Source organism: Pithys albifrons, chromosome 2 (assembly GCF_047495875.1).
Source record: "Pithys albifrons albifrons isolate INPA30051 chromosome 2, PitAlb_v1, whole genome shotgun sequence".
Taxonomy (NCBI): Eukaryota; Metazoa; Chordata; class Aves; order Passeriformes; family Thamnophilidae; genus Pithys; species Pithys albifrons.
The window spans coordinates 1,497,809-1,524,793 of record NC_092459.1 but is presented as its reverse complement, the minus strand read 5'-3'; the positions used below and the strand labels follow the sequence as shown (position 1 = coordinate 1,524,793).

The following is a 26,985-nucleotide window of genomic DNA, read 5'->3' as shown; positions in this document are numbered from 1 at the left end:
GGGTATAAAATACTCGTTATAATTATGAGACAGACGTTCAAATACTGAGTGGCCTGTTAATTAAAAAAGTGTAAAAGAACCTGTACTGTTTTCCTCCTGTGTGCAACACTTATCATCATTTCAGCAGAGAAAGTATTTAGGTGTTTGTAAATTCCATTTACAGATGTGGACCTCTCGGAGCAAGTCCAGAGGAGACTACAAAGTTGCTCAGAGGGCTGGAATATCTCTGCTACAGAGACAGGCTGAGAGAGCTGGAGTTGCTGGGAAGAAGAAAAAGCTCCAGGAGACCTTAGAGCCCTTCCAGTGCCTAAAGGGGCTCCAAGAGAGCTGGAAAGGGACTTTGGACAAGGGCCTGGAACGACAGGACAAGGGACAATGGTTTTACACTGAAAGACAGTGGGTTTAGACGAGATAATAGGAAGAAATTCTTCCCTGTGAGGGTGGTGAGACCCTAGCACAGGTTTCGCAGAGAAGTTGCAGTGGCCCATTCCTGAAAGTTTTCAAGCCCGGGTTGGACAGAGCTTGGAGCAACGTGGGAGAGTGGAAGCTGTCCCTGCCCATGGCAGGGGAGTTGGAACTAGACGATGTTTAAGGTTCGTTCCAATACAAACCATTCCATGATACAAGGGATTGGGGTGCAGCAGATTTCGGGAGAAGCTGTGCGGGAAGAGAGTCCCCATCAGAGGGCGCCGCTGTCCCGCTCATCGCGTTCCGGCTCTCTCGGCTCCCGCGGGGCCATCGCCCGAATTGCCAGAGATGGAACGGTGCCGGGGGAGCTGAGGGGGCTTCCTCCGGCATGGGTAGGGCCAGATGTAATGGTATCCTTAATAAAAAAAAAAAAAAAGGCATGAAATATTCCTTTACCATCGCAGCTGCCAGGCTGAGGCTGCAGTGTCCCTGCCCAGCTCACCGCTCTAATAAACGGGATTGTCGTACGAAGAGATTGGAAAAACGTGCCCCAAACCGTCGGAAAACGGCTGTTTTCCCCCTTTTATTTGGTTAGTTTTGTAAGCACAGGTTGTAATGGTCAGTTTTGAGTAGGTGTGTCGCCTTTTAGACCCGGGCGCATGGCACATTTGCGTTACAAATTGGTGCAAATGTTGCTGTTTGGAATTGTTGAATTAGACTGGAGGCAGCTGTGGGGTTAGGGGTGCAAAACAACAGCAAAACAATTGTGAAGAACCTTTGTTGGGCTTAATTTTCTAAATGATGACTTGTTCGTTTGTCACGTTTTGCAAATGCAAGAGAAATGTAATAATAGTGGGGTTTGAAAGTCAGAATTTACTGTCTATACCAATCTCTTAGCAAAGAGACAGTGGACATCAAGACTATTTTAGCTTCTTTTTTTTCCCCTACTCCACTCCTCTCCCCTCCCGCAACATGCAGAGCATATTTAATTCAGGGCGCCACAAAATTCTAAAGCATTAGCCGTCACGAAGCACATTCACTCTGCCCTGTGCCAGCCTTCATGACTCAAAGACTTTAACAAAAGTGACGGCAAACTGTCCCTTTATGATCTTGGTGTTTTTCTAAGAGGGTCATTCAGATCTATATGTGCATAAGGGGGGGCTGCCTGGGTATCTCCACATATCCACATGCAAACAGCACACATCCTATCTCCTTTTTCAGCATTTTTTACTCTGTTACTTCAGTTGCAGTGATCAGTCCAGCCCACTCAGCGATGCGCCCTTTTTCTCCTCCTCCTCAGTGCAGCGCTGGCTGTGCTAAGAGAAAATTCATCTCTGCCTAAACAACTTCGAGCAAGACCGTTGTGCATCTTCTACCGTAATACCTGACTGTTATCGGCCTCTTCCCTTTTGTGGGTTGAGGTTTCGAAGAATACGTAGATTGTGAAATGGGAAGGGGTGGCGGAGTGGTGTAGAGGCTCTGGGAGAAAAGGATGAATTTATACTTTCTGCCTCAATCTGAGGCCAAAGCGAACAGAAAAAGCAAATCCCACCCTTCCCACCAGCCAACCACACACCAGCAAATGTGTCTCCTGATGAAGTTCTCTTCCTTTCCGAGATTATATATATATATATAAAAGCGTCTTTACCTGTAGGACCTTTGAAAGTACAAAGGACACTGTGCACTTTCCCATAGGATCCCATGCAGAATAACAAAGATTTGCAGGAACCTTATAGGCAGAGCTTGAAATTTCCAGAGACAGGACCTTGAATTTAGAAACACCTTCTTTCTCTGTGTCTCTCTGCCTCCGTGTCTCTTTTTTTCCCCCCATTTTCTTCCCCTCCTGGTGCACCAGCCCACTGCAAAGCTCGATTGTTTCCTTTCAAAGGCAGAGATGGGCTCTGCTGCCTGAGCCGGCTCTGTGCCTTTCAACGTGTTAAAAAAATCGGACAATGAGGAGGAAGGTTTGCCTGGGGAAAAAAAAAATAAAGGTTAAAACTGGTCCAACTCCTCCTCTCCCCTTCCAAACCGAGGGCTATTCGGGAAATGCACAAATCCAACTCTGTTTTTAATCGTTTTCTGAAAGTAGTAGTCGCTATTCAAATATGTGCAGAAAAGGGTTTGCTAAACTCCTTCTTTTTTTCCCCTTTTCTTTTTTCCCATATAAAGTATTTCTAAGTTATAAAATATACAGTCCAAGCCTGAAGTATAAGCCTTTCCAGTGGAAATCATTGATCTAAATTTACTCCTTTCAGATTTGCTTGAATGTGCTTTGATGAGACACTGTTTTGGTGTTTAACTGCATATGAGAAGGTAATTTCTGGACATGTAAATAAAAACATATTGCATGGGGGGAAAAGCATAATATCTCGTTGCAAATGAGGAATCCCTTAGTGCAGAGGCAACTTATTCTTTATTATAGGGAAGATCGAAATATATTCATTTAGTTTCATCTATCTATCTATCTATCTATCTATCTATCTATCTATCATCTATCATCTATCTATTAATCTACTAAAATAGCAGATATATGCACTACCTAACACACACTTTTAATCCTTCTATGTCAACATATATATCTGTAAATGTATAACTAGATACACAAATATGCATTTAAATAAACTCCTATATAAACTGATCAGGTTTGTATGCATATGTGCATACATAATGTATAGTATCCATGTGCCTACATGCACAAGAATATCTATAATTTACATACCTAAATGTGGCAATTAATATGTCTATACATGCAAAAAGTTGTCTGTTCAGAGATCTATATGTAATATGTGCATGTCTGTGTAGATCTGTGTATGTGCAACTGCATATGTGTATATTTTTATATGTTCCCATATAAGTCTCTATATGTGTATATGTCTATATCTAGTCACATATATGTCTGTAGCTATATGTAACTATGTAACAGATAATGTTTTTTACTATCCGATTGAGGTAGACTTCTGCAGCCTATTGTTTCAGACAACAGATATAAGTTGCGATGGAAGAGGAACGTCGGATTTGGTGTCTGTCCCCCATTTCCAATTATAGATGGATCATTACAGACAGAGAAGTACTGAGAATCCAGACATCTGCTCTTCACATGAATGCACTCACCTCCTAGAGAACAGCCTGCCATCATGCTCTGGAAACTGGTTGAAAATGTCAAGTATGAAGATATCTATGAGGTGAGTATATTATATGCATATGAGTAAGGGAGTATATGTATATTTAAACATATATCTAGTATATAGATACAGGCATGACTATATAATACATATATAGCTCTACATATACATCTAGGCAGAAATAGAGACTTGCACCAACACACACAAGTATAGAGATGGGAAACTAAGAGTAAATGCTTAAATGCTTATTTATTTGCATATTTCTATTCAGCATGCCAAGTTCTAAACTTTTTTTTTTCATGGAGAAGCTGTTTGATGCGATTTAAAACATCAAAGAAATGATCTGGGGATTGGAATGAGGCAACTTAAAGGCAAGAGTTTGACTGTTTAGACCTCTAATTAGATATAATTCGATTAAATATGGACAAATGTCGAGGAGAAAAAAGAAAGAAAATAGAAAAGAAACACAATCTGTTTTTCAGGACCAGATGAATTTCGTTCTTCTATTTTTTTTTTATTTTGCAATTCCGAGATAAGCTTAACCTGAATGTGGATTTTTTTTTTCCTTTTTCTTGTTTTCAAAATTGGACACGTTTTTTACCACTTTTTATACCTCTATAGCAATAGATAAGATGTGCGTGTATATATATACTCACATTAATTAAGCGGCACGTACATTCTTGCTCGTATGTGAGTACACGCACCCGAACCGATACAGCCAAAGGCAGCTCCGCACAGTCCGCGGGCACGAAAAGTTGTGAGCTCTATCCAGACCATATTTTCGAGGTCAAAAAGCAAACCCAGATCGGGGGGGGGGGAAAGTCATAGCTCAAACACCACGAAACCTTTCTTAATTTTTCACGGTTTTCTGAGCCGGATCTTTCCCAAACAGGCTCCGCGAATGTATTTCTTGTAAGTTAAACCAGCGTGCGGGATGTGCTCAGAAAGGGGGAGAGCGGGGAAGGAAAAAATGTAAGTGAGGAATGGCGCTTCACTTTTTTTTTTTCATTATTTTTATTTTTTAATTGAGAGGGAGCCATTGGCATGGTAATTTCGGGGGGAGATTTTCAGAAGGGCGCAACCCGCCTGCTCCGGTGCGGCAGCTGCTCCGTGGAGAGGCAGCCGAGAAGGGAACACGGACCGGGAAGGAGCCAGGGACGGACTGGGCGCTGAGCACGGACAAGGGACCGGGCAGGAGCTGGGGATCGAGCAGCGACCGGGGACCGCACAGGGACTGGGCAGGGACTGGGCAGGGGCTGGGCAAGGGCTGGGCAGGAACGGGCAGGGACCAGGCAGAGGCTGGTTACCGAACAGAGTACCGAGCCCGAAGCTGAGTACTGACTGGGCAGGGACCGGGCAGTGGATGTGTCCTGGGCAGGGTCTGGGCAGGGACCGGGCAGTGGATGTGTCCTGGGCAGGGTCTGGGCAGGGACCAAGCAGTGGATGTGTCCTGGGCAGGGTCTGGGCAGGGACCGGGCAGTGGATGTGTCCTGGGCAGGGTCTGGGCAGGGACCAAGCAGTGGATGTGTGCTGGGCAGGGGACGGGCAGGAGCCAGGCAGGGGCCGGGGACAGGGCAGGGGTTGTAGCCCCTCCGGGAAAGAGCCGTCGGAGCCGTCCCGTCCCCAGCCCGGCCGCGCTGCCCGGATTCCTCCCCTCCGGCACTTACAGAGGGGAAGCTCCCGAGAAAAGCGGAGAAAGAGATGGAGGGAAGGTACAGCTCCGGCTGTTCCCGGCCGGGGGACGGACGGGATGGAGGGAAGCGAGGAGGTGACTCGCCGGCCGCACGGGAGAAATGTCTCCACTCCCAAAAGCTACGGTCGGCTAATTATCATTGGCAAAAACCAGCATCTGCAGAATGAGAGCAGAATGAGCACACGTGTGTGTGTGCGTGTGCATGTGTGTGTGCGTTCCCGTATGTGTGTCCCCGCGTGTCCCCAGCCCGCTGAGCCTTCGCTGCTTTTCCTTCCCCATCCCCAGGCACAGCCCAGCCATTGTCTCTGCCTGCAGCAGCAGGCGACAAAACATCTCCCCTCCCTGTCTGCCGAGGTCGGGGATGAGGGTTTTTTCCACCCTCCTTTTCAGAGGGATTTTTAAGGCTCTCTGAATTTAGGGACGGTCGTGTCTATAGGTTGCCGCGGGAGAGAAGCAGAGTTGGGGGAGCGGTTGGGTGGAATTTGGCTGCCGTCAGGGTATTCCCGAACCTGGGGGTAAGATCCAAGGCAGCCTTAAAAAAAAAAAAAAAAAAAAAAAAAAAAAAAAAAGGAAATATTTTGATCATTTTTTAAGCGCTGAAACCCTCTTAGTTTATCTTAAAAAAATATTTCCCTCTCTTCTTTCCGATTTATAATTAACAACACGATGGCAGAGGCGTCTCAGCCACTTAAACTGAAACTGTTCTTAAAACAAAAGTGTGTGTGTGCGTGTGCGTGCGGGGGGGGCTGCTCTGGGAAGTGTGAGTCTATTTAGGAAGGAACGTAAGTTGAACTTTAACAGAAATGGCAGACAGTCCAGTTGAACGGGTTCCTGCAACATCAAAAAGGTTTTATATCGCCCCTGGCTTCGCCTCAAAACTATAAATTTACTATCCTTTAAAATTCACTCCATACATTTCGCATTTTGGTGAAAATCGGGAGATCTATGTACATAGATACTTATATTTTTCATATCGGGTTGTAGAAAAAGGTTTCAGAAAAAGAAATGGAGCACAAGTTAAGGCAGATTCAAGTTTTAGTTGGCTATTGCGAATAAATACGATCTGTAACACGCACCAGAAGGGCTTAATCTTCGCTGTAAATAGGCATATATTACAGTGACTGCGGAGATCTTCCATTTCTTTAAAAATAACAACAACAACAAAGGTTAGAAAAGCATCTTTTTCTTCGTTATTTGTTTGAAAAAACAACAACAAACTAAAAGAACAAAAGCACCAAAAGCAATCAATTCCTCGTATTAAGAATGCACAATTAAGTATATTTTTAAAAAGTAAATATGCTTTTTTCTTCTTCTTCTTCTCCTCTAGCATTGCTTCATCTCCCTTCCTTGCTACAGCTCAACAGTGTCTATTTTCCGCATCTTCCTCTGCTCAAGTTAATTGAAGTTCTGCCTCTTCCTTGCTAAACTTTTTCCCCCCTCTCCCTCTCCCCAAACTCTGCCTCTGCCAGCCCCCCTCGTCTGATTACATCTAGTAATTCTCCACTGAATGAACGTCATTTACAATAGTAGGGGAGCTCTCGAGCTGGCTGCCAGCTTCACGCTCCATTTGGTCCTGCATTCTCCCTTTAAAGTAGTCGTGTAATATTAATAGTCATGAATATCAATTATTATGAGGCGGTGTAGAGAAGGAAAGGGAGGAAGGGGTAGCGGAGCAGTCTGAGCCTAGCCTTGGGTTGAAGAGGATTGTATTTGGGAGCTCAAAGGCAAAAAAAAAAAAAAAACAACCCCCCCCAAAAAACAACAAAAAAAGGAGGAAAAAAAACGAGAGGGAGGGGTAAATCATATATGTAGATAGAGGTTTCCAGGCTCGGTTTTGGGGGCACTGGTAATTTTTTTTACCTTTTTTTTTTTTTGATGGATAGACTTCGAAATATCTCAAGCTGTTCTCCTGTGTCCAACACGTCCCTGTGCAGATCTCCTTGATATTTTTTCCTCCAATTATTAGTATTATCACCATTATTTTATTTTTAGCTATTACAAGACTTTTTTTATTTCCAGATGTTAGTCCACACCTATTCCGCCATGGTGAGTTTGGATCCATGTTGTACTAGAATTGCATGTTCTCTCTCTCTCTCTCTCTCTCGATCTGTTGTCTCTCTCTCTCCCTCTCTCTCTTTAAACGCCTTTGGCTTGGTAATTTAGCACAATAATTGGAGGAAGCTTGCAGCTGCTTCTCCCTTTTTGCATTGTGTGTTCCCGATTTGAGCTAGGGGAGTTTGCGGGGAGACCAGGGGGAAAAATAACTTTTTTTCCTTTTTTTTTTTTTTTTTTTTTTAAACCATGTGTGCCATTGCTTGTGGGGGTTTGAGCTACACGTTGTGGAATAGATATTTTTCTTGTTTACTTTAGCCTCGCAGTTTCAGTGCGATGGAATTGGACAAACTCTTCTCCCACCTTTTCGCTGAAGCCTTTACACACTTCCCCCCCATCCCCCGTCCCCCCCACACACCCCAAAGACTTTTCATTACAATTAACCCCCACCCCATTCTGCGGAATATAATAATGGAAAAGGAAACAAAAGACACTGGAAGTTGCTGCAGAAATCATAGCGACTGGATGTGTTCAATACTGATGTCTCATTTTTATTTGATTTGGGGTTTTTTTTAATATTTAAGGAGTAAACTCTCTTTAATCAAAGATCCCCTGTGGGTTTTATTTGGGGGTTTGTTTGTTTCTTTGTTTTTTACTCCAAGTCCTTTTTTTTGCACAGCTTCTCACCTCGGAGTCTTCCGAGAAGTGCAACTTTCTTTTGGGGCTTTTCCACGTGAAAATGGGTTTGTGATTTTGAGTTGCACCACTTCAGCCGTGGGAATAAACAAATGTTTGGAAACTTCAGCCGGGAGATGGAGTGGGTTGTTTGGCTGGATGGGTGGTTGGGGGCTCCTAACTTTTTAATTTTTTTTTTCCTTTACCTTTGGTTAGATTTGGGGGCTGTGGATGGAGAATTGTATTACTGGACTGAAATTGCAGATCATATATGCATAGGGAGCACTAGTCCTACAGTTTTAATTATGACATTTAGCAATTCTCCCTCAAGCCCCCCGCCCCCTTCCCCCTTCTTGGTGGTTACTGGGAACAGACACGATGTGGGGACGAGAAACACTGGAACATTTCTAATCCGTAGCGGGGGAAGAGGGCACATCTGAATCCCAGTTTCCAATTGTTTCCGGGTTTATTTAATTTTATTTTGGGATTGGTTTGTGCTCCTTTTACTTTTTAAAATATTTTTAAACTTTTTTTAAAGGTCCTCTTTTTTTGTTGTTGTTTTTATGTCATTCCGCTTGTAGGACCGGCATGATGGAGTGCCCAGCCACAGTTCCAGGCTGTCCCAGCTGGGATCCGTCTCGCAGGGACCCTACTCCAGCGCTCCTCCGCTCTCTCACACCCCGTCCTCGGATTTCCAGCCGCCTTATTTCCCACCCCCATACCAGCCTCTTCCTTACCACCAAAGCCAGGACCCTTACTCCCATGTCAATGACCCCTACTCCCTAAACCCCTTGCATCAGCCCCAGCAGCACCCCTGGGGACAGAGGCAGAGGCAAGAGGTGGGATCAGAAACCGGGTCACTGCTGCCACAGCCTCGGGCCGCCCTTCCCCAGCTCTCGGGACTGGACCCCAGGCGGGACTACCACTCAGTAAGGAGGCCAGATGTCCTCCTGCACTCAGCTCACCATGGCCTTGACTCCGGCATGGGGGACAGCCTTTCTCTGCATGGCATTGGACACCCAGGGATGGAGGAGGTCCAGGTAAGGCACCGCTTTGCTTTCTCCTGGGCAGAGCAGCTGGAGCCCCCATGCTTCGGCTGGGAATGATCAGTGAGGGATTTCCAGCAATATTGCTGTGGGTTATCATTCTTTTTTTCAGTACTGGGATTATAACTGTGGTACTCCCCCGCCCTCTCCCTCTATTTTTCTATAATTTCTTTTGTATAAAAGAATTTATTTCCTTGTTGTCACGCACAGTCTTTGCTTTATAAACCTTCCCCTACATGGCAAGTCATCAGAGTGCTGGGGAAAGGCAGACGTACTGCTCTAAATATTCCACGTGTTTCAAAAACTGGCCGAGTTCAAGCCTGGCTTTTCAAATTCCAGTTATTTCCCATGCAATCTCAGCTTCCACCCCCCTCGGCCCCCCCAGCCAATTTCCTGTCGTTCAGGGATTTTGATGAAACTGTCGAATTACTATATTTTTCTTCCAGGAGAGAGGGAAAATATAAACAAAACCCAAACCAAAAGCAATAACTGGTGGTCAGAAACAAGTCCTGTGTCCATTTCCCCCACTCCCTCTTTTTTTTAAAGTGTAGTTGGTACGGTAACACTGATTTTAAATAGTTTTATTCCCTCTTTTGTGTAACAAAGGAGTTTCGCTGGGCTCAAAGCACAGTATTTCCCAGCTTTCTTCCATCCCACGCGAAACTCGTCATCACGTGTTATTTCCTAAAAACAGAAAGGCCTTTAACAGCTTCGGTGCTGGGATGGTTTGCACCTTGATGGAGCAGGGCATGCACAGCCCGTGGGGAACCCCGAGTCGGAGGCTGAAGCCTCCAGGGGGTCAGGTCGCGCGTTAGACTTTATTAATCAGGTTTTTTTGGGTTCTTTTCCATTTCTTTTTTTTTTCCACAAAAATTTCTGTATATATACATTATATATATATGAGACACGTGTTTAGTCTTGGGATAAACAGAAATATGGACCACTGGATGGAATATGGACTGCAAAGTTACAGAAAAACAAAAAGAAAGGAGAAAAGAGGAGCCTGGGAAGAAAAAGAAAATAGCCGTGAAAAAGGATGCTGCTGAACATTACAGGAATCAGCGGCAGGGAAGTGGAGGGGATGTATTGCTTTGGCTGGTGGCTTCTCTTAGGGCTTCGCGGGGAACCCCCCGAGTTTTGCTGGGGCGAGATGCTTTAGAAATAGCCAGGTTTTGCTGTTTGCATTTGCTCCTGCCTCCGAGCTCAGTAGCCGTCGGGTCTCTGGTTTCTGCGGGTTGCCAAGGTGGCTTTGAGAGCTGGGGGCAGCCCCTGGCCCCCACGGGCGTGATGTGCAAGTCTCATCTCGTATTCCTGTCTCAGACAAACTGGTTTGCAAGTCAAGGCGAGTTTTACCTCTGTGAATGCAGAAAGGAGGTCGCTCTCCTTTCTCTCTGCAGCCGATAGGCGTTAAGCACTGTCTGCTTTGATATTTACACTTTCCCCAAAGAAAAGCCGGTAATTGTGCTTTTGTGAGGAAAAAAAAACAACAACAGAGAAGAGCGAAGGAAAAAGAAAGAGATAAAAAGTAGAGAAGAGGATAAAATGCAGGAAGGACGAAAGGAGACAGAAAGAAAATGGAGAAAAGGTACAGGAGGAAGAGAAAGAAAGCGAAAAGACAGGGAAAGAAAGAGAGAAAGGCTTAAAGAAGGAAAAAAGAAAGAGAAGAGATAATAGGAAAAAGGAGCTCAAATGAAGTAGCTCTCAAACCCTTTCCCAATAAAATATCCCTTCTGCAGGCAGGGAACAGCACTGGTGGGAAGTGCTTCCCCACGATGTCTCCAAACTCAGCGGTGCGACCAGCGGCCATCCCCGACGTGCTCGCCCGGGCTGGCCAGGCCGGAGTGGATGGGATGGAATAGGGATAGGATGGGGTAAGCTAGGCTGTGGACCAGAAGGGCTGGGGTTCTTGTTTTGGGGTGATGAGACAGCAGGAAAATAAACACACCCTTTATTTCTGAAAGTTTGGTCTCAGGTTAGGGGAGGAGGGTATCCCAAGTAGAAACACATGAAGGAAGAGGTGTCCGACTGCAAGTCAATACAGGCAGGAGGGAGAGCAACCCAGAACTCACTCCTATCGTCAGCATTTTCTATTCTTGTCCTCCCATTAGTGACAGATGAGCTTGGACAGTTTTCCATCCTGATATTTAATATGGATTAATTCGAGATTCAAGGAATCCGTTCTAGCTACAGGGAATTTTATTTAGAAGACATATACGTATTATCGACCATCACTAGATAGAATCTGCAGGAAAGGTATCGAATACTATTTTTAGTAGTCAAAAAAGTTGACCAACATCTATATATATAGTTGGATAAAGATGTTTCTCTTTGCTTTAGCTTATGCATGTCTTATCAAATATGTGCCTGGAGAATGGGCCGGGCGGAGGAGGAGACAGAGAGTGCGTGACAGAAAGAAACGGTGGTTATTTTTTAAACACCAAATCCAGGCCATGTGTGAGCCATTGTCCAGGGCTAGAATTAAGTGATTGTAACATGATAGCGCTCTGTTATTGTAAACATGACATATTGTATTGCTATTGCTGTCCCTTTCGAGAGGAATTTTTAATCTGCGATTTACAGCCTTCAGACAGGGAACAGAGAAGCCAAAACACACTTATTGAAAACAAATTTGCATCATCTAATAGGGACTCTGAAAAAAAAAAGTCCACCGTTGCAACCCCAGGTTGTTTTTTTCTCCCACCGGCGATACAAGAGTAGAGTTATAGTAGTAAAAGTATCAATGAAGGAAATACGAAGGGGAAAATTCAGATTCTTTAGATTCTGGAAAACAAAGAGCTCAGTTTTTGAGGTTTTCTCTCAGATATATCCATAGCTGTTGAATGAGGTTGTTATAGGTGGTATTTAGGAAGCTCCGTGCTATCAGATTATTGGAGGAGGGAAGGGAGGGGAATCTTCCTCTCCAAATTTTTTGAGTGTGTCTGGGAACTCATCACCTTTCTCCTCCCTGAACACACACATCTCAGCTCCTCCTCCTCCTCCTCACTCACACTGCTACTACGTGCTAGCTGGAGACAAGGAAAGTTAAGTTGCACCAAAACACCCAAGTCTCTTATAAAGTAACCCCTGGTATCACTTTTAACTAAAGAAGTCTAGTAATTAAAAGTCTGAGTTGTTTTTCCACGTTTCCGCATGCAGTCCTAATTAAATCTTTACGATCCTCTCTGTGACTATTAACTGCCAGCATGCTGAGCGAATATCCTGTACAAAAACCCAGCAGGAGGGCGTAATTAGATAGAAAATCAGACAGGAGTCTTCTCATTAACTACAACAACTAACCCACGTTGCTGATGGAGCGAGCGGAGTGCACGCACACGGATAAACGGGGTGCACAACCACCGGCTCCAGAGATAAGGTGAGATAAGGAGAAAAGATGCTAAAAAAAAGAAAAGAGAAGGTGATGTTTCATGTTTACCTCCAATTCTGTGCCATCGAGGTGCGCCACGCTGCACTCCAGCAGGCTGCAGGATTTGCTCGTCATCCCTCGTTGGGAGCTGCTCAGGGAAAGGAGGGAAGATTTTGTAATTTTATTTTGTGCCCTTTAGGTATGTAGCCTATTGATTATGAGAGAGACACACAGCCATGCCCAAACACATCACACAAGGCACCGCTCTGCGTGTGTGTGTGCGCGGCTCGTTTGAGGGTGTATTCAAGGAAAATGAAAGGAAAGCTCTCATAGAGTATTGTTCCATCACGTTTTGGGGAGATGTAATTTTCTGCTAAATCATATTCCATCTGTAATGTCTCCGCTGAGCACAGAGACGGAGATAAGGGCTGGATCAGGATAAGCTCAGCCTCTCGGTGTAGCAAAGATGAAGTTAAAACAATAGCAAATAGAATTATTGGTTTGCTGTAAAGGTGTTTTTCTTATCAAGGAAAACCTCGACAATCCTGCAAACATACAATAACAGTGAAAAACCCAAACCCTAGATACTAATGAGAAAAATAAAATCATAAAGTCAAGAAACCCCCAAGTCCCTCCTTTCTCTAGAATTTACCCTAAAATGGAACCTGTCGGAATTCTGTAAAAAATTCTTCTTTCTCTTTGGGCGATGACTTTACTCTGCCGAACGCAGAATCAGGCATTGTTTGGGTTCTTTTATTTGGGGATTTTTTTTGGTATATCCCACTTTGGCGTAGAGAAATGAAACCCCACATTTGCTGTGTCCTCTGAGCCCGTCTTTGTTCTCTTCCCTGCTAAAGAAGTTAATGCCATAATAACAGGTGTGCTCCTCAGCAGGCTGAAAAGAAAGGGGAAAAAGGGCTGAAAACAAAGCTCTGAAATCGGGAGACTTTTTTTCCTAGTCAATCAATTTGACGGTTCACAGTTTTGATAACATGTATTCTCGCACCTCCCTCCCCGTCCCCACTAATTCAGGACACGGAGGAAAACTCGGGAGCTCTAAATCTCTTTCTGCTCGTCCCCTGTACGATGTGGGCGTTGCTCTGCGCTCCGAAAGGCTCAGGCTTTAATTAAAAGTCCATAATGTAAACCATGATGTATAAAAAGTAAATGGCCCTTGAATTATTAAGATGTAGCAGGGTTAAACAAACAAACAAAAGCAAAAAAGAAAGAGGAGGTGAGGGAGGAAAGGGGAGGGAGCATTTAAGTTGTCCTTAATCGTGTTCATTTATGTCATGCAATAGATCTTGCAGATGTTGCCAAATTGCCACATTTTCAAAGGAAGAAATATAAAGCTTTATGGAATGCAAAGAAGTCTATGTGATATCTATGTTTTATAAGATAACAAAACCAGTATTGCACCCCATATGCTTCTCACCTCCTTTTGTTTTATTAGAAGACTATATAATTTGTAAGAATTTCATTTCCTTGTCGGTTTTGGGAAATAATAATAACAACAACAACAATAATAATAATAATAATAAATCCCTCCTCCCCTAGTGAATTAATATAAATGGAAATAACAGGAACTCCAGTTTGGAATGACATGATTTATGTACGCGATTCTTTAATATCCAGTCAATTTGAATAGTGATGTTTTTATATCCACAGTCAGTTGAAGATGCCAATAACAGCGGTATGAACTTATTGGACCAGTCTGTCATTAAAAAAGGTATGGATTATTCCAACAAGCGAGACAAACTTGTACTGTGTAGCAATATCTTCATGATATATTTTGACTTTGGGGCAATTAATTTCTGCGGAAAGCGGGCATACATGGCAGCAAGATGAATAGTTGATCGGATCAGCAGATAGAGTGAGGGGATAAGACATGCGAAAGGAAAAGTTTGTATCCCCGCCTCCCCCATCCTTCAAAGGGTTTACTCATCCAAATGCTCTCCAATGCAGTTTCCACGGGCCCTCTCCTCTTTTCCTCCCCCCACCACCTCGATAGTCCTCGATGGGGACCCCTTGGCTTTTAATGGGGGAAGGGGGTTGATTCCCTTTGGGGCTTAAATGCATTTCACAGGCGAATCAAACGTGGAGAGAAAGAGATGCCCATGGAAAGGCAGCCCCGGTCCCTTCCCTGCTTCCTCCAAGATCCCCCCCTTCCTCCAAAATTCCCCCCTCCCTCCAAAATTCCCCCCTTCCTCATGCCCATTTTTTACATCTTTCTACATATGCGCCCATGATTTAGTGCAACTGCAGAATCACCCCATACTGTTAAAGGGAATGTGATATTAACAAATGTTTGCAGTCTCTTGTACAGCTGTAAGCAAAATAATTAACTAATTAAACTAATTAAATGTAATTACAATAACTCATTTTGGGCGTATTGCAGCTGCTTAATTTTTTTACATTTCTCTGACAGTCCCTCGAAGATGCTTTGGCGATTAGTGTTGTGTTATGCTGATAGACAATAAACAGATCACATGCTGCAAATGGAGGGAAAGCTATCTTTAATTATCTAAGGAGTTTCTATTTCTAGATTCAAATTTAAGTACCAGAGATGAGGCTTAGAAATGCTGTCCCTTATGCTTACTATCAACAACACATATCTCCAGGACCTTGTTATTTGTCAAATGCTCACAAATAGTTTAATAGCAAAGATCCTGTAGGATGTAAAGCAAAAGAACAGGGAGGGTGTTTATTTAAAATGTGTTGAAGGCAGCATGAGGTCCTTCCCTGTATTTATTGTTTGTTTAGTTGTTGGTTGTTTGAGGTTTTTTAATTTAAATCTTTATGTAAGGTCTGTCTTTCACAAGCATGATCAAGGTCTAGTTATTTGAGGGAGGACAGATGAAAACTTGAAGACCAATTGGCAGCACCATTTATGACTATTGGTTGAAAGGCTGAAGGTTGTTTTTGTTTTAAGAAACAGAAAGTTACTTACCTCTAAAAAGGAAAAAAAGAAAGATTGTTCCTGTTGTTTTGGTTCAGCTTAAGTGTTTGGTGGGGTTTCTACTCAGGGTCTATAACTTAATGATTTCTGGTTGCATTTTTAACCTTTTTTTTCCTCACTCTCCTCCCCCTTCCCCACCCCCACTTGACACCTCTTACACGATGTTTCCTCTTGTGTGTATTTGATTAATTGGTCCTTGATTTGTGGTCGAGAGGCTCCTTTTTGACGTTGTTCAGTGCTGGCTTTTCACAGAATACACGATCCAAAATACTTTTTTTTTTTTTTTTTTTTTTTTAACACGCACACGTCTGTGCCTCTCCCTCCTTCAGCTGGCGAGGACAGCAGAGACATTCCATGTGTGTGCTGGGTGGTACAGCTAGATAACGTGTAGCACTAGAATGAGAATGCTAATAATTATATATATATTAGGTATAGAATTTTATATATATTAGGTATATATTTAGGTGTGCTTTCTATGTGTGGGCATTGCAACGGCCCCAGGTCGAGCAGCTGTCGTCTAAAGAGACCCAGTCCCATCTATATGGGATTACATGTGCCTATTTGCAGCCAGAAGAAGAGATAGTCTGAGTTTACACATGATGAACAGGAGATACATGCTTTGGGAATAAGGTTACTGAAAAAGATCCTGAGACGCATTTGCAACGGTTTAAAAGTCACTACAGAAGCGTTTTCTTCCTCAGAAGTAATGCTGAGGTCTAAGAGAATTTCCAGCATAAAGGAATACTGTATTTTTTTGCACAGCGATTTTCCTGGGTGCGGAGGAAGAGAAGTGGGTAATAAATCGCAGGTCACAATTGTGGCAGTCAATATTTAATCAGAACGAGAGAAGGAGCAACACAGAGCACTCTCTGTATCAATTTCGCTTTGTTCTCTGCAGTTTGTAGCTGTGACAATGTACTTTGAAGCAAGAATAAGTTATTTAAACTCTGTCATTATGGCAGGCAGATAGCACAGACAGATAGACAGACAGACAGGCATTGACTGATCTTTGTGCAATAGAACACTCCCGTGATACATATTTGATAGACGAGGGTTGGAGGGGGTCTGCTTCACCAAATCCCAGTTTAACGCATAAGATTCTTTAATTGCAAGGCAGTTGTGAAAGTATGATGAGGACTTGAAGTCTAAACTTAATTATACCAGCCAGATTGTGTCTGTTCCGTTATGGTCTTTCAGGCCTGCAAAGGGAATTTCTACCTATGCAAAAGTTTTGGCAAAATATTAAGGAAATTATACAGGGATTCATACACGGCTATCGATTTATCTCACGTATCGATCCCCCACAACAGATTACACATACCCAGTCTCTTGTTATGTTTGCTATCTGAGCTTACTTGACATTTCTGAAGTAATTTAGTTAAGAGGAAATGAGTTGTTCCCAGTAGAGAGACCAAACGAGTGGAGTGAAGGTAGCCAGCGTGATAAATGGCTCTTTCATTTGGAGATCTCCAGAGCTCGTTTAAGGCTAATTTTCTGTATTAGCCCCCTTTGAGCTATTAATGCAATAGGCAGGGACCGTGGCCCCTCGTCTCTTAGCTGCCCCATTAGAGTGAGCATTTAGCTACCAAGCCTGAACTCCACCGTGGTGGTGGTGGTGGCAGTGAAATAATGAAAGGTGCTTTTTAAACTCCCCTAATCTAAACTGGCAGAGGGTGGTTAATACGATTTGAAGGGGGCTGGTCAATGAACAATCAATAAACTAATAATGAGAAGGATGCGGTACATTAACAACCTAAAAATGCAACGAGACATTAAAAAATCATCTTTAACTCCCAGTTCCATTAAGATTTGGGCGGTGGAAGTGGGAGGGAGGGAGCCAGATAAATCATCAAGATGATATTAATAATCAGGAAGAGCTTTAATATCAGCTTTAACTCAGCTTTCAGAGCTTACCGGCCCCACGTTTTGTGGCCTGTCCCTCGATTTGTGGTGAAATGAAGGGAAGGTTCTCCATGTGTCAGGAATAAAAGATAGAGTTCCCTTGTCAGCTGCTCCTCTGGAATCTGCTTGGCACCGCCTATGGTGAAAGAAGTTGTCCTCTTGCAAAACCTTGCGTGGCCTGAGTCCTAAGTTAATTTTTCGTGACTCTGGGGCACAGTCAGTGACCTTAAAGTTATTCTGATGTATTTATTTACTTTCAGCTGTTTCTGACCATCGTCTGCACATTCACACCTGATTTACCATGAAAGGCCCTTTTAACTCAAACACCTTAATTCGTGGTCTCCTTATAAACACCCTCCATTGTTCCTACTGTTTTAAGGAAACATATGAAAGAAGGTGTCCTAACCTTTTGTTTTGAACTCTTAATAATGCAGCATGAGTTTCCTCCCCACTTCTTAAAGTTTCGGATAAATGATTAACGGAAAACCACTCTGGCCTCAGTTTTTCAGGTGATGGATCTGGGAATCGGAGCCGGTGCTTTGGTGCCGCTCAGTTCCGTGCTCATTCCCGGATTACCCACTGAACCTTAGGATCCCCTTTGATTGAAGGCAAAACAATTTCGAGGGAAAACATTTCACTTTGAAATTTAGTCCTGCCTTTCAGAGGAAAGGGACTGCGGTGCAGGAGAGGGGCGGGAGGAGACGAGGACAGGAGGAAATGGGAAATGAACACACACTTTCCGTATTTGTTCATTAAAATTAAAATAAGATCCGGGTCTTTTAGTTTCAGTGTGGAAGACGCTGCTCTGGACTTTTGAGGTTTGATTACCGAGTCAGATCAAATCACCAATTACAGCAAAGTCCGGTTGTTTTAATGGACAAAGAACTTTTACTTATTTCAGGCCCAGTAGACAGATTAAAAAAAAAAAAATCGAAAGCAGTTTGATAGTTGATTAGCAATTAGCTTGTCCACAATGTTTGTTACTAAGAAATGTAAGAAATATTTCCTCTGGTTGATTATTTGATTGATTGCTTGATTGACGTTCATATTATTCACCGGAGTTATAGCAATAATATCCACAGCTTAAGCCCCTATTATTGAGCTATTTTCAGGACATAAATCTATTATTTATTTCTAGCGCCAATTAAATGGCTTTTATTTCCATTTCCTCTTGTGAGTTCACATTTGTGAGCACTTTCACAAGTTTTTGGCAAGCAACCTAACAGAGAACTACTAACAACAAAAAAAAAAAGAATCCTAAGACTTAATGTATGCACAGAAAATTGTAAACATGTAAAGAACTGAAAGCTTCACGCTGAGTTTCGCCATGCTCCATTTCCCCACCATTTCCTGCTGTCGTTTTAAAGCGATCTCACTCATCTAGAGATCCCGTTTGCAGGAACAGTATGTTTATAATTACTAACAAATCAACCGGCTACTGTTGCTCTCCCGGTTTATTGATAAGCTGAAGAGAAATGGAAAGGGGAGAAATGACAAAGAGGCTGGAATTAAGCACGGGAGGAGAAAGAAAGAAAGAAATAGGGAGAAAAAAGAGATAAAAGGATGGGAGAGGAGAAAGGAGAGGAAAAAGGAGAGACAAAGGAGGTAAATAAAGAAATAAAACAAGAAGAAAGAATGCAAAGATTTTGAAAGGGGGGATTATGTATTTGTGAGGTCTCACATCCATACAGCAAACAGAGTTTGAGATTGAAAGAAAATCGAACAGTTTCTGCTGGGGATAACAACCACTAAATGGAATAAAGTGAAAGCAGGAGTGGTGTGGACGCTGCATAGATACATGTGTGTTGTTCTGTATTATTTCAGCAGTTGTGGCAATCCCCGACCAACTGGCAAAGTTGACATGGGCTAAAATTACGCTCTGCATTATGATTTATTTACATGCACGCAGGGATTTGACACATGCCGCTGCATACACGGACGTGTAGATCTCCTCACCCACAAAACCTCCACGTTCTATTATCTCTGCTGATGTCTGGGCTATATCTGAAAAGCTCTAGCCATGATAAACATATAGATATGATATAGATCGAGATAATTCATTCCATGGCAAACACTTTTTTGAGGCAGCATTAGGTAATTTACAGAAGATATAGAGTCTAGATAGAATACATCTCTCTGAAGCTATGAAATCGCAATAGATATGCTTACACCGCCTGGTAAGCCTCGCGAATGGGTTCAGAGCTATCGCACTGCAGCTCGTGGGTATGTTCATACAGTCCTTTTTCATGGAAACAGTGGTAGGAAGAAAAGCTGAAGAGCTCTCAGCATAGCAGGGAAGGGAGACAGCCTTCTTCCCAAAAGCAATTTGCAAGGGAAAAAAAAAAACACTCAGCACGTGAAAATCCATATTTCAAAGGTTAACTAATGTAATGAGTGCTCCTAAAGGCCAAAGAGAGTGGACCGAGGTACATTTAGGCATTACACGGGTCCTTCTCTGTTTAGTGAGTTTGGACTAAGATCAGATGTTCGTGGAATTGCTGCCTCTTGTTTAATTTCTCAGTTCACTGGACAGTGACCTGATAAACTGGTCACTAAATATAGCCACGGTAAAGGGGTACTCAAACCACTGAGTCCGTGTGTTTGTCCCAAGAAAAAATGGCCAGGCATGAAAATATGTCTAGTGGCACTGCTTTAATCTAACTTTGATTTTCAAATTCCATTTTTTTGCACTTGATGCTTAAATAAAACATCGTGCATGAAATAAGTTATATATTTATGTAAAATGGGGGGAAATATATGATTTTTCTTCTGCTGTACTACCTCTGATACACTAAAAAAGCCTTCTCCTATAGCATAATTGGCAAAAAAAGTCCTATTAACAGGAATGAAAGCAGGACAGGCCTCTAACTCTTTTGTAACTGTTTCTGAGCCATTCTCGAACTATTTGAAACCGCCTTTATGAGCTGCATAAAGTGCCTAAGTAAAAATAATAGAGAAATAGGAATCCATTTCACTTTCCGATTCCCTCAAGTCAAGCCACTCAAAATAATTTGTTTATACTGGAGACTATATGGAAGGCATAAGAAGCAATATGTATATCTAAAATCGACGTGCCTTTTGGTTTTTAGCTGTTATAGAGCTTTTATTGTGGGGGTCTGGTCTGGCAGTAGGAAATGATCTGTAATAAAACCAGTGAAACACGGTTGTGTCTATTCCATACACTGAGATTATAAAATTGGCAATTGCCCAGTAGTTAGCACTTGGTAATATATTAGGATACCCGATCTTATTGTTTAGCAGCTCCAGACGACTTAAATATCCGCTCAACCCTAATGGTTTGATTCTCCAGATATGTTGCAAATAAACAGGGCTTTTATGACTTAACTGACATGTATTATAACTACCTAAATGGCTGGCATATGTGCATAATAGAACCCTATTATTTGTCGAATTGGTTTTGCAATTGATTGAGTGGAAATGGGAGATTGTGAAGTAGTATCTGCTCGAAGAGGGTGTGTAATCAATTAGTCTTCTCCTCTGAAACATGCCCGCTGGACTGTCAGGGCTCTACCACCAGCAAACCCCCAGTTTTGGTGTATATTTTCTATATGGAAACGTGTGTTGCCGTGAATCCAAGAGGAAGCAGCAGTAGCAGCTGTCAGCTCTTATTAACTCCTGCATAAAACATACCTTAAGTACGGTTTGTTATCAATTACTTGCAGAAATGAAACAACTGGGAAAATGCAGCGAGGCTCCCTATAAATTAAAGTGATTGGGTGATTGATTAGAGCACCTGCTGTAAATCATAACAGTTACACACAATTATGAGAGAGCTATTTAAGTCCTTTTGTAAACAAAATTCATGTCACGGGGGAATTGCTCTTAGCTTTAGTGTAGCCAATTTTTTTGTTTATTTCTGAGTGTGTCTGGTTGCTATTATAGGAATTTGTTCCTTATAATCCCCTTGGTTGCTCTTAAAATAACCTCACTGGTTTCTCAGAGAAAAGAAATATTTTGGTTTATCTCAGATAGAGCAGCATGGTTTTATTTTATTTAGTTTCATTTTATCATTTTCTTTTTATTTTCCCCTATAACTACTTTTGAACATGTGTTACAGTAACTAAAACAGCTTTATTTAGGGGCAGGAGAGTTCCCAGTAATTCATGGACAGCACAATATACTCAGAATGGAGAACACCATGGTAGGACCAGATTTTTTTTTCCTGGTGTTCATTTTTCTGAAGGAAAAGACTCGTTTTATTTCATAAACCAGACTTAATAAAAACACAAAGCAATAACAGAGCTGTCTTCTTGTTGCTGTGTCCTCCAGCCTTGATACTTATTTAAGACAGCAACTCGATTTGTGTAGTGAATTTATTCCTGGATCAGCTTAGCAGTAATGGAAACATTAGCCAAAAAAAGTAAATTTTCCTCTTTTTTTCCCCTCCAGAAAGGCGCTGTCCGTTGTACAAAAGGCATCGGGGGGCTCTGGGTGAGACACAGGCTCAAACCCGAAAGTTGCCAGGTGCTTGCCAATATGTATTTTATTTCCCAATGATTAAACCCTGCATAGAGGCTGTACTGTACCACCCTCCTCTCCATCCATCATTCATGGAGCTGTTTCCTAGAGGTTGGGGGAGCAGCACCCTTTAGGTTGCTGGAGGTAGCCAGAGATTCAAAATTCCCTTTCATTCTGCTGTTCTGTGCATGTCAGAGAGACTGTTGGTTATCCTGTGCTCCTTTGTGACATGATGATTTCTATTTCCCCTCCTCCCCTTTTCTTTCTCCAGTTCCGGTTCCTCCAAAATCTGTTACTTCTTTGATGATGAATAAAGATGGTTTCCTGGGTGGAATTTCAGTCAACACTGGAGAGGTGTTTTGCTCTGTCCCTGGCCGCTTGTCTTTGCTTAGTTCAACTTCAAAGTACAAAGTAACTGTGGGAGAAGTTCAGAGACGACTTTCCCCTCCAGAGTGTCTGAACGCATCCCTCCTAGGAGGAGTACTTAGAAGGTAAGAGGTTGGGGGAGGGAATGAACATGGCCACGTATGGGCCTCCCTGCATGCACCAGAAATACCTGGTCAACAGTAAAGTTAATTTCAAAAATGCATTGATCTTATTGTCCCAGCCTGTGTGTGTCATGTTGAGGGATAAGGTGAAAATATTCCATTTTCAGACATTGAGGTGAATGTTTGGAGAGCAGAGAAAGACTTGGCCTTGTTTAGTCACAAAGGAAGGAACTGAGGCAGGAAGATTTTTTCCTCTTGTACATGAACACAATTTCTACCTTTTCTCTCCCTCACATTTCTCCCTTAGAAAGTGGACAAAACAAAATGCCATGATGAGTGTGATTTAGGATGAGCTGGAGGTTTTTGAGAAGCTGATGTATTTCTAGGGATTTCCTGGATAAATCCAAGAGGCTTTCTCTATATGGCAATAAAAATCAGACAATTAGGTCAATTATGACATGTGATGTCACACAATATTGGCAGGGACCAAGTAGACAAGATGTAAGGTAGTGAAGTGAATAACTAAAGAAAAGTCATAGATAGGTAGCTCTGAAAGTAGAAATTTAGTGCTTAATGCAGAGAAAGTTGCTGGAGGAATTATTCACACTTGGGCTGGAGGCCTTTGCTGTTTCATATTTGTTCAAATCCCTCAGTAATGTCCTGGTGAATTTTGCTGAAGACCTCAAAGTAGCTGGTATTACTGATACTGAGGAAATTGGGGAGCAAGGGATAACACAGGTCTGGTTGTCACTGCATCATATCATGCAGGAGACTGGGCCTTTATCTAAAAACCCCAAGAGTTTAAGCCCTGAGGTCATTAGGTGGAAATGCTACCGGGGAGAAAGGCCTTTTCCTTCTTGACAGTGACTGAAGGCCTGTGAATTGTCATTATGACTTGGCTGTAAGAAAGGTGAGCTAAGGCTCTGTCTCCAATCAGCACAGGGAAGAAGTCATGAGGTACCAGTTCACCCAGTCAGGCTGAGAGGGTATAATAGGACTTCATTTTCTATGTGAGAGGTAGACACCAGACTGGAAAGAAAAGCAGGAACAAATGCATAAAAATTGACAGTGCATAAATTTCAGATCATGTTTAAAAGTTGCTAATCTTACAGGAGGAAATATCTTGACAACTCCTGCATCCACAGCTGATCTAGGTTGACTATAAGGTGTTTTGAAATGCAGTTGATGTTTGGGGTTTCCCCCATTCCCACTGAAAAATAAAACAACCAACAAAACCAAAAACCCAGACAAACCTATGCTGGGGCTCTGGCTCCATGTCTGGAGGTAATAAGGAAAGTTCTGCTACATGCAGTCAGTCACCCAAATACACACGCGGGAATCAGGGGCTCCTAAAATAGATTCAGTTCCACGTGAATGTCTGTAATCATTGTTCAGCTGCGAGCCTTGCCAGCGAGAGCAGCAGAGATTTTTACTTACAGATGCTAACTTGCCTGCTCCTTCTGTACAACCACAAATGGAGCGGGGAGGACATCTGAGAGATACCCTGTAGAAAATATAATTATCAAGGTAAAGAAACATTATTATTGAACTTCAGTGAATTTCTGGAGGTGGCCCAAGCCATAATCATTGGGCGCTGCTGACTTCAGTTCCTGTCTTGAATCTAAATTTTAGACAAGCTTTTGGTTCAGAGCAGATGAAATATAAAAAGCTGCTCTCTAGCAGTTCTGCCATCCAACCCTATTTACTTTGAAATAAAATAGTGGGAAGCCAGTCTGACTTCTCTGAAGTTTCTGGTTTCCTTTCGCTAAGTGTGACTGCTAATTCTTAAACAAATTTCAAGTAAAGAACTAAGAGAGAGTTGGGATAGACTCTGCCGTTAGGTGCCAAAACTCTTCCTGACTTCGCAGGTGGCAAGATTTCACCCCTGGGGCTTTACATATGTATGGGCGTTCGAACAATAGCTCTGATTTTCCCACCTATAGCTCACTCATCCTTTTATTGCCCTTATCAGTAACCTCCGACAGATACTCAAATCTTCCCCCAGGCAATCCATTCCCTCCTTATAACGCACCCTCCCTCAGGTGCGCTCTTCCTCTCAGCATCGCCTTCCCTCACAAGAACACCCTCACACACGTGCGCGAAATGCTTTAATAAACATTTTCTTCTTTTTCTATTTATCCACAGACGCATACATTCTCCCTTCGAGCTTTTCAGGCTTATTTTTTTTAACCCCTCTCCCCATTCTGCCTCTTTACTTGAATAACAGAAGATTGAATTCTCCTCTTCCTTCCTCCCCATCCCTTTACTCCATCTTGATACAAGTTGGTGTCACACAGTAGGAATGATCTCTAGATCAGAACATTTCCATTAATTTTTGCTGTTTGGCATTATTTGATTTCTCAGGATAAAATAGGGAGAAAAGTGGGTTCATGGCCACCTCTGCCCCTGGGACAAATTAAGCAAATCTCGGCAAAGCCGAGAAGAAATCAACACTCCCAAAGTCCTTAACGTCGAGTGAAAACCCTCTTAGGCTCCACTGACTGAACAGACTAAACGTTTCTTCCAGGAACACTTCGGGGTTAATCACGATGTTAATTTCTTTGCAATTCTAGAGCCAAATCGAAAAACGGGGGGAGATCTTTGCGAGAAAGGCTAGAAAAAATCGGTTTGAATTTACCAGCCGGCAGGCGTAAGGCCGCAAATGTCACTTTACTCACCTCCCTGGTGGAAGGTAAGCCGAGGGTCGCAGTTCTCTTCACACCCTTGCCTGCCCTGAACTTTCTGATACCTTAAGAATAAAAAAAAACCCAAACCAAACCCAAAGCAAAACACCACCACCAACCTTCGGGATCAGATGGGGAAAGCTTGCAGAGGTGAAATTCAGGGCGGGTTAGGAGGAACACCGGCACGGTTAAAGATCCCATTCCCAAAATGAAGTCACAGGGTGGAGGATCATTGATCCCTCTTGGTGGCAAGAATGAAGGAGTGGGTTAGGAGGAACACCGGCACGGTTAAAGATCCCATTCCCAAAATGAAGTCACAGGGTGGAGGATCATTGATCCCTCTTGGTGGCAAGAATGAAGGAGTGTGTGTATGTGTGTGTATGTGTGTACATATGTATCTATGCCTAATTCTGCAGAGCAGTCCCTCTCCTCATTGCTGTTCATTTCCAATCTGTGCTCTCCGACTTCACTTTTACCAAACCCCCTAATTCTCTCCTCCCGACCCGATATAACGGAAAATTATATTTTTGTTTGCTTGTTTTATTTTTTCCCGGAAAAAAATCAGAGCAATTTAAGAGTCACAGAGCTCGGTTTCCCTTAGGTGGCTGGAGCTGAACAAAGACATTAGCTATTCCTGAGGAGGGGAGAGGGAATGGGAAACTGAAGTTTCAACTCATTTCAAGTCTGCTGATGTCGTTTTGGTGGCCAGCCATGTTTCTTTGATTTGTTGTTACTTACCGAGAAGGAAAATTTAGAGCCACTAATAAGTTTAGGATATACGCGTGTTTATGCTAAGAGAAGTTGGACCTTCTCCAAAAAACTCCCTATCTGGAATAGTATGGATGCAATTATGAATTATATGTATCTGCATTGCACATACACACCGAGAGGCGTATAAATAATCCACTTATCTCTTCTGCATATAAGCGTGCATAAATATTTGTGCTAGATACTAACTTTTCAACTCTTTTGATTGAGTTGTGTGAGCGATAAGACCTCACCGCATGCAGAGCTGAAGGCAGCCACGCAAAAAGACGGGGGCTGAGAGGCGGGAGCTCCTCCTGGTATCCTCGAGTAGGTGATGCCGAGCGTGCAAGGCATAGCGTAGGTTACGGATATAGGGTCTCGCTAAAGGAGATGTGAAGCATTTCGGAGGTGACAAGTGGCCTTGGGCGTCCGGGTTAATGCAGCTTCATCCTGCTATGTGTGTGGAACCCGGTGAGCCCTATTCGGAGCAACACCAGCCCATCCTCGGAGCTGGTGTGAGGTTCAAAAGCCGGTGGGGTTGTGTAGTGATGCTAAACTATGTGTCAAGTGTGCAGCAAGGTGTACATTCCCCTTCTTTCCCCTGATTTCCTTACAAATCAACAGTATACCTCCAGAGAGCTCCCTCCTGTTGGAAGAAGCAGCTGATGGAGTTTTATCTATATTATTTTATTTTTTTTCCCCTGCCACCAGTCAGGCTTTAACGTTGCTGCTCCTGTATCGCCAGGAGCAGGAACTGTTCGGCCGGCCCCGGCCTCGGATGCCCCAACACTGCCAGGGAAGACCTTTCCCGACACAGCGATCCCCCCTCCAGGCTCTGCGGGCTGCTCTCGGCGTCACTAACCGGTTTGATGATTAGTGAGAAGTGTTGGAAAAGCAGGAGATGACGTTGGAAAGCAACTCCAGATAGTTAAAAATAATGTGGTCCTGGAGTTATTAGACATACCTGTTTTGCGTATTGGAAATCTTCCCCCTCGTCCCTCAGGCGATGCTTTAAAGGGTTTAATGCTTTATTCTAGAGGGGTTGAGCTATAATCTGGTGGAATCCCCCTAGAGTCTGAGGGGGTTTTTTTATCCCTCCTCTCTTCCTCCTTTCTGCAGCTACTGTCTTCTTCTTGTGGCATGAAGTACAGCAGTAGGAGTTGGATGACACAAACCTCTGGAGGCAAGAAACCTGAAACCAGGCAGGCAGGAAAAGTGACAATTAGAATTAGAGTGAGAATAATAATTATTTTTTTCACAGAAAAGGTTGCTATTAGTTGTTATCTTTCCACTGGGGAGAAAAGAGTTCCTGTTACATGACGGTCAGTTAAAAATGCAGATTATTAAATTGTCATCGAGCTAAATA

The 26,985-nt window shown here is 43.0% G+C and overlaps 1 protein-coding gene and 2 long non-coding RNA genes across 8 annotated transcripts in view; 1 reads left to right on the top strand and 2 right to left on the bottom strand.

The window, feature by feature from the left end:
* The first annotated feature begins 3,440 nt into the window (after positions 1-3,440).
* Positions 3,441-26,985, top strand: part of TFAP2B (transcription factor AP-2 beta) — a 33,059-nt gene continuing 9,514 nt past the window's right edge. For 2 of the 6 annotated variants that reach the window (XM_071548188.1, XM_071548187.1), the window contains exons 1-6: positions 3,441-3,590; positions 8,532-8,990; positions 14,029-14,089; positions 21,632-21,706; positions 21,972-22,191; positions 24,762-24,880. In XM_071548188.1, the coding sequence (XP_071404289.1) occupies positions 3,510-3,590; positions 8,532-8,990; positions 14,029-14,089; positions 21,632-21,706; positions 21,972-22,191; positions 24,762-24,880 (1,015 nt within the window). In that variant the 5' untranslated portion in view covers positions 3,441-3,509. Of the gene's footprint in view, positions 3,591-7,242; positions 7,270-8,531; positions 8,991-14,028; positions 14,090-21,631; positions 21,707-21,971; positions 22,192-24,761; positions 24,881-26,985 lie in introns of all 6 variants that reach the window. The other 4 variants (XM_071548190.1, XM_071548186.1, XM_071548191.1 and 1 more) reach the window with 4 other exon arrangements.
* On the bottom strand, positions 4,991-7,626 carry LOC139668566 (uncharacterized). Its single transcript, XR_011697096.1, has 3 exons — positions 7,084-7,626; positions 6,300-6,363; positions 4,991-5,379 (listed from the first exon to the last, which is right to left on the bottom strand). It is a non-coding gene; the product is annotated as an uncharacterized lncRNA (long non-coding RNA).
* Positions 9,387-13,207, bottom strand: LOC139668565 (uncharacterized). The gene is made up of 3 exons (XR_011697095.1): positions 13,171-13,207; positions 12,430-12,508; positions 9,387-9,680 (listed from the first exon to the last, which is right to left on the bottom strand). It is a non-coding gene; the product is annotated as an uncharacterized lncRNA (long non-coding RNA).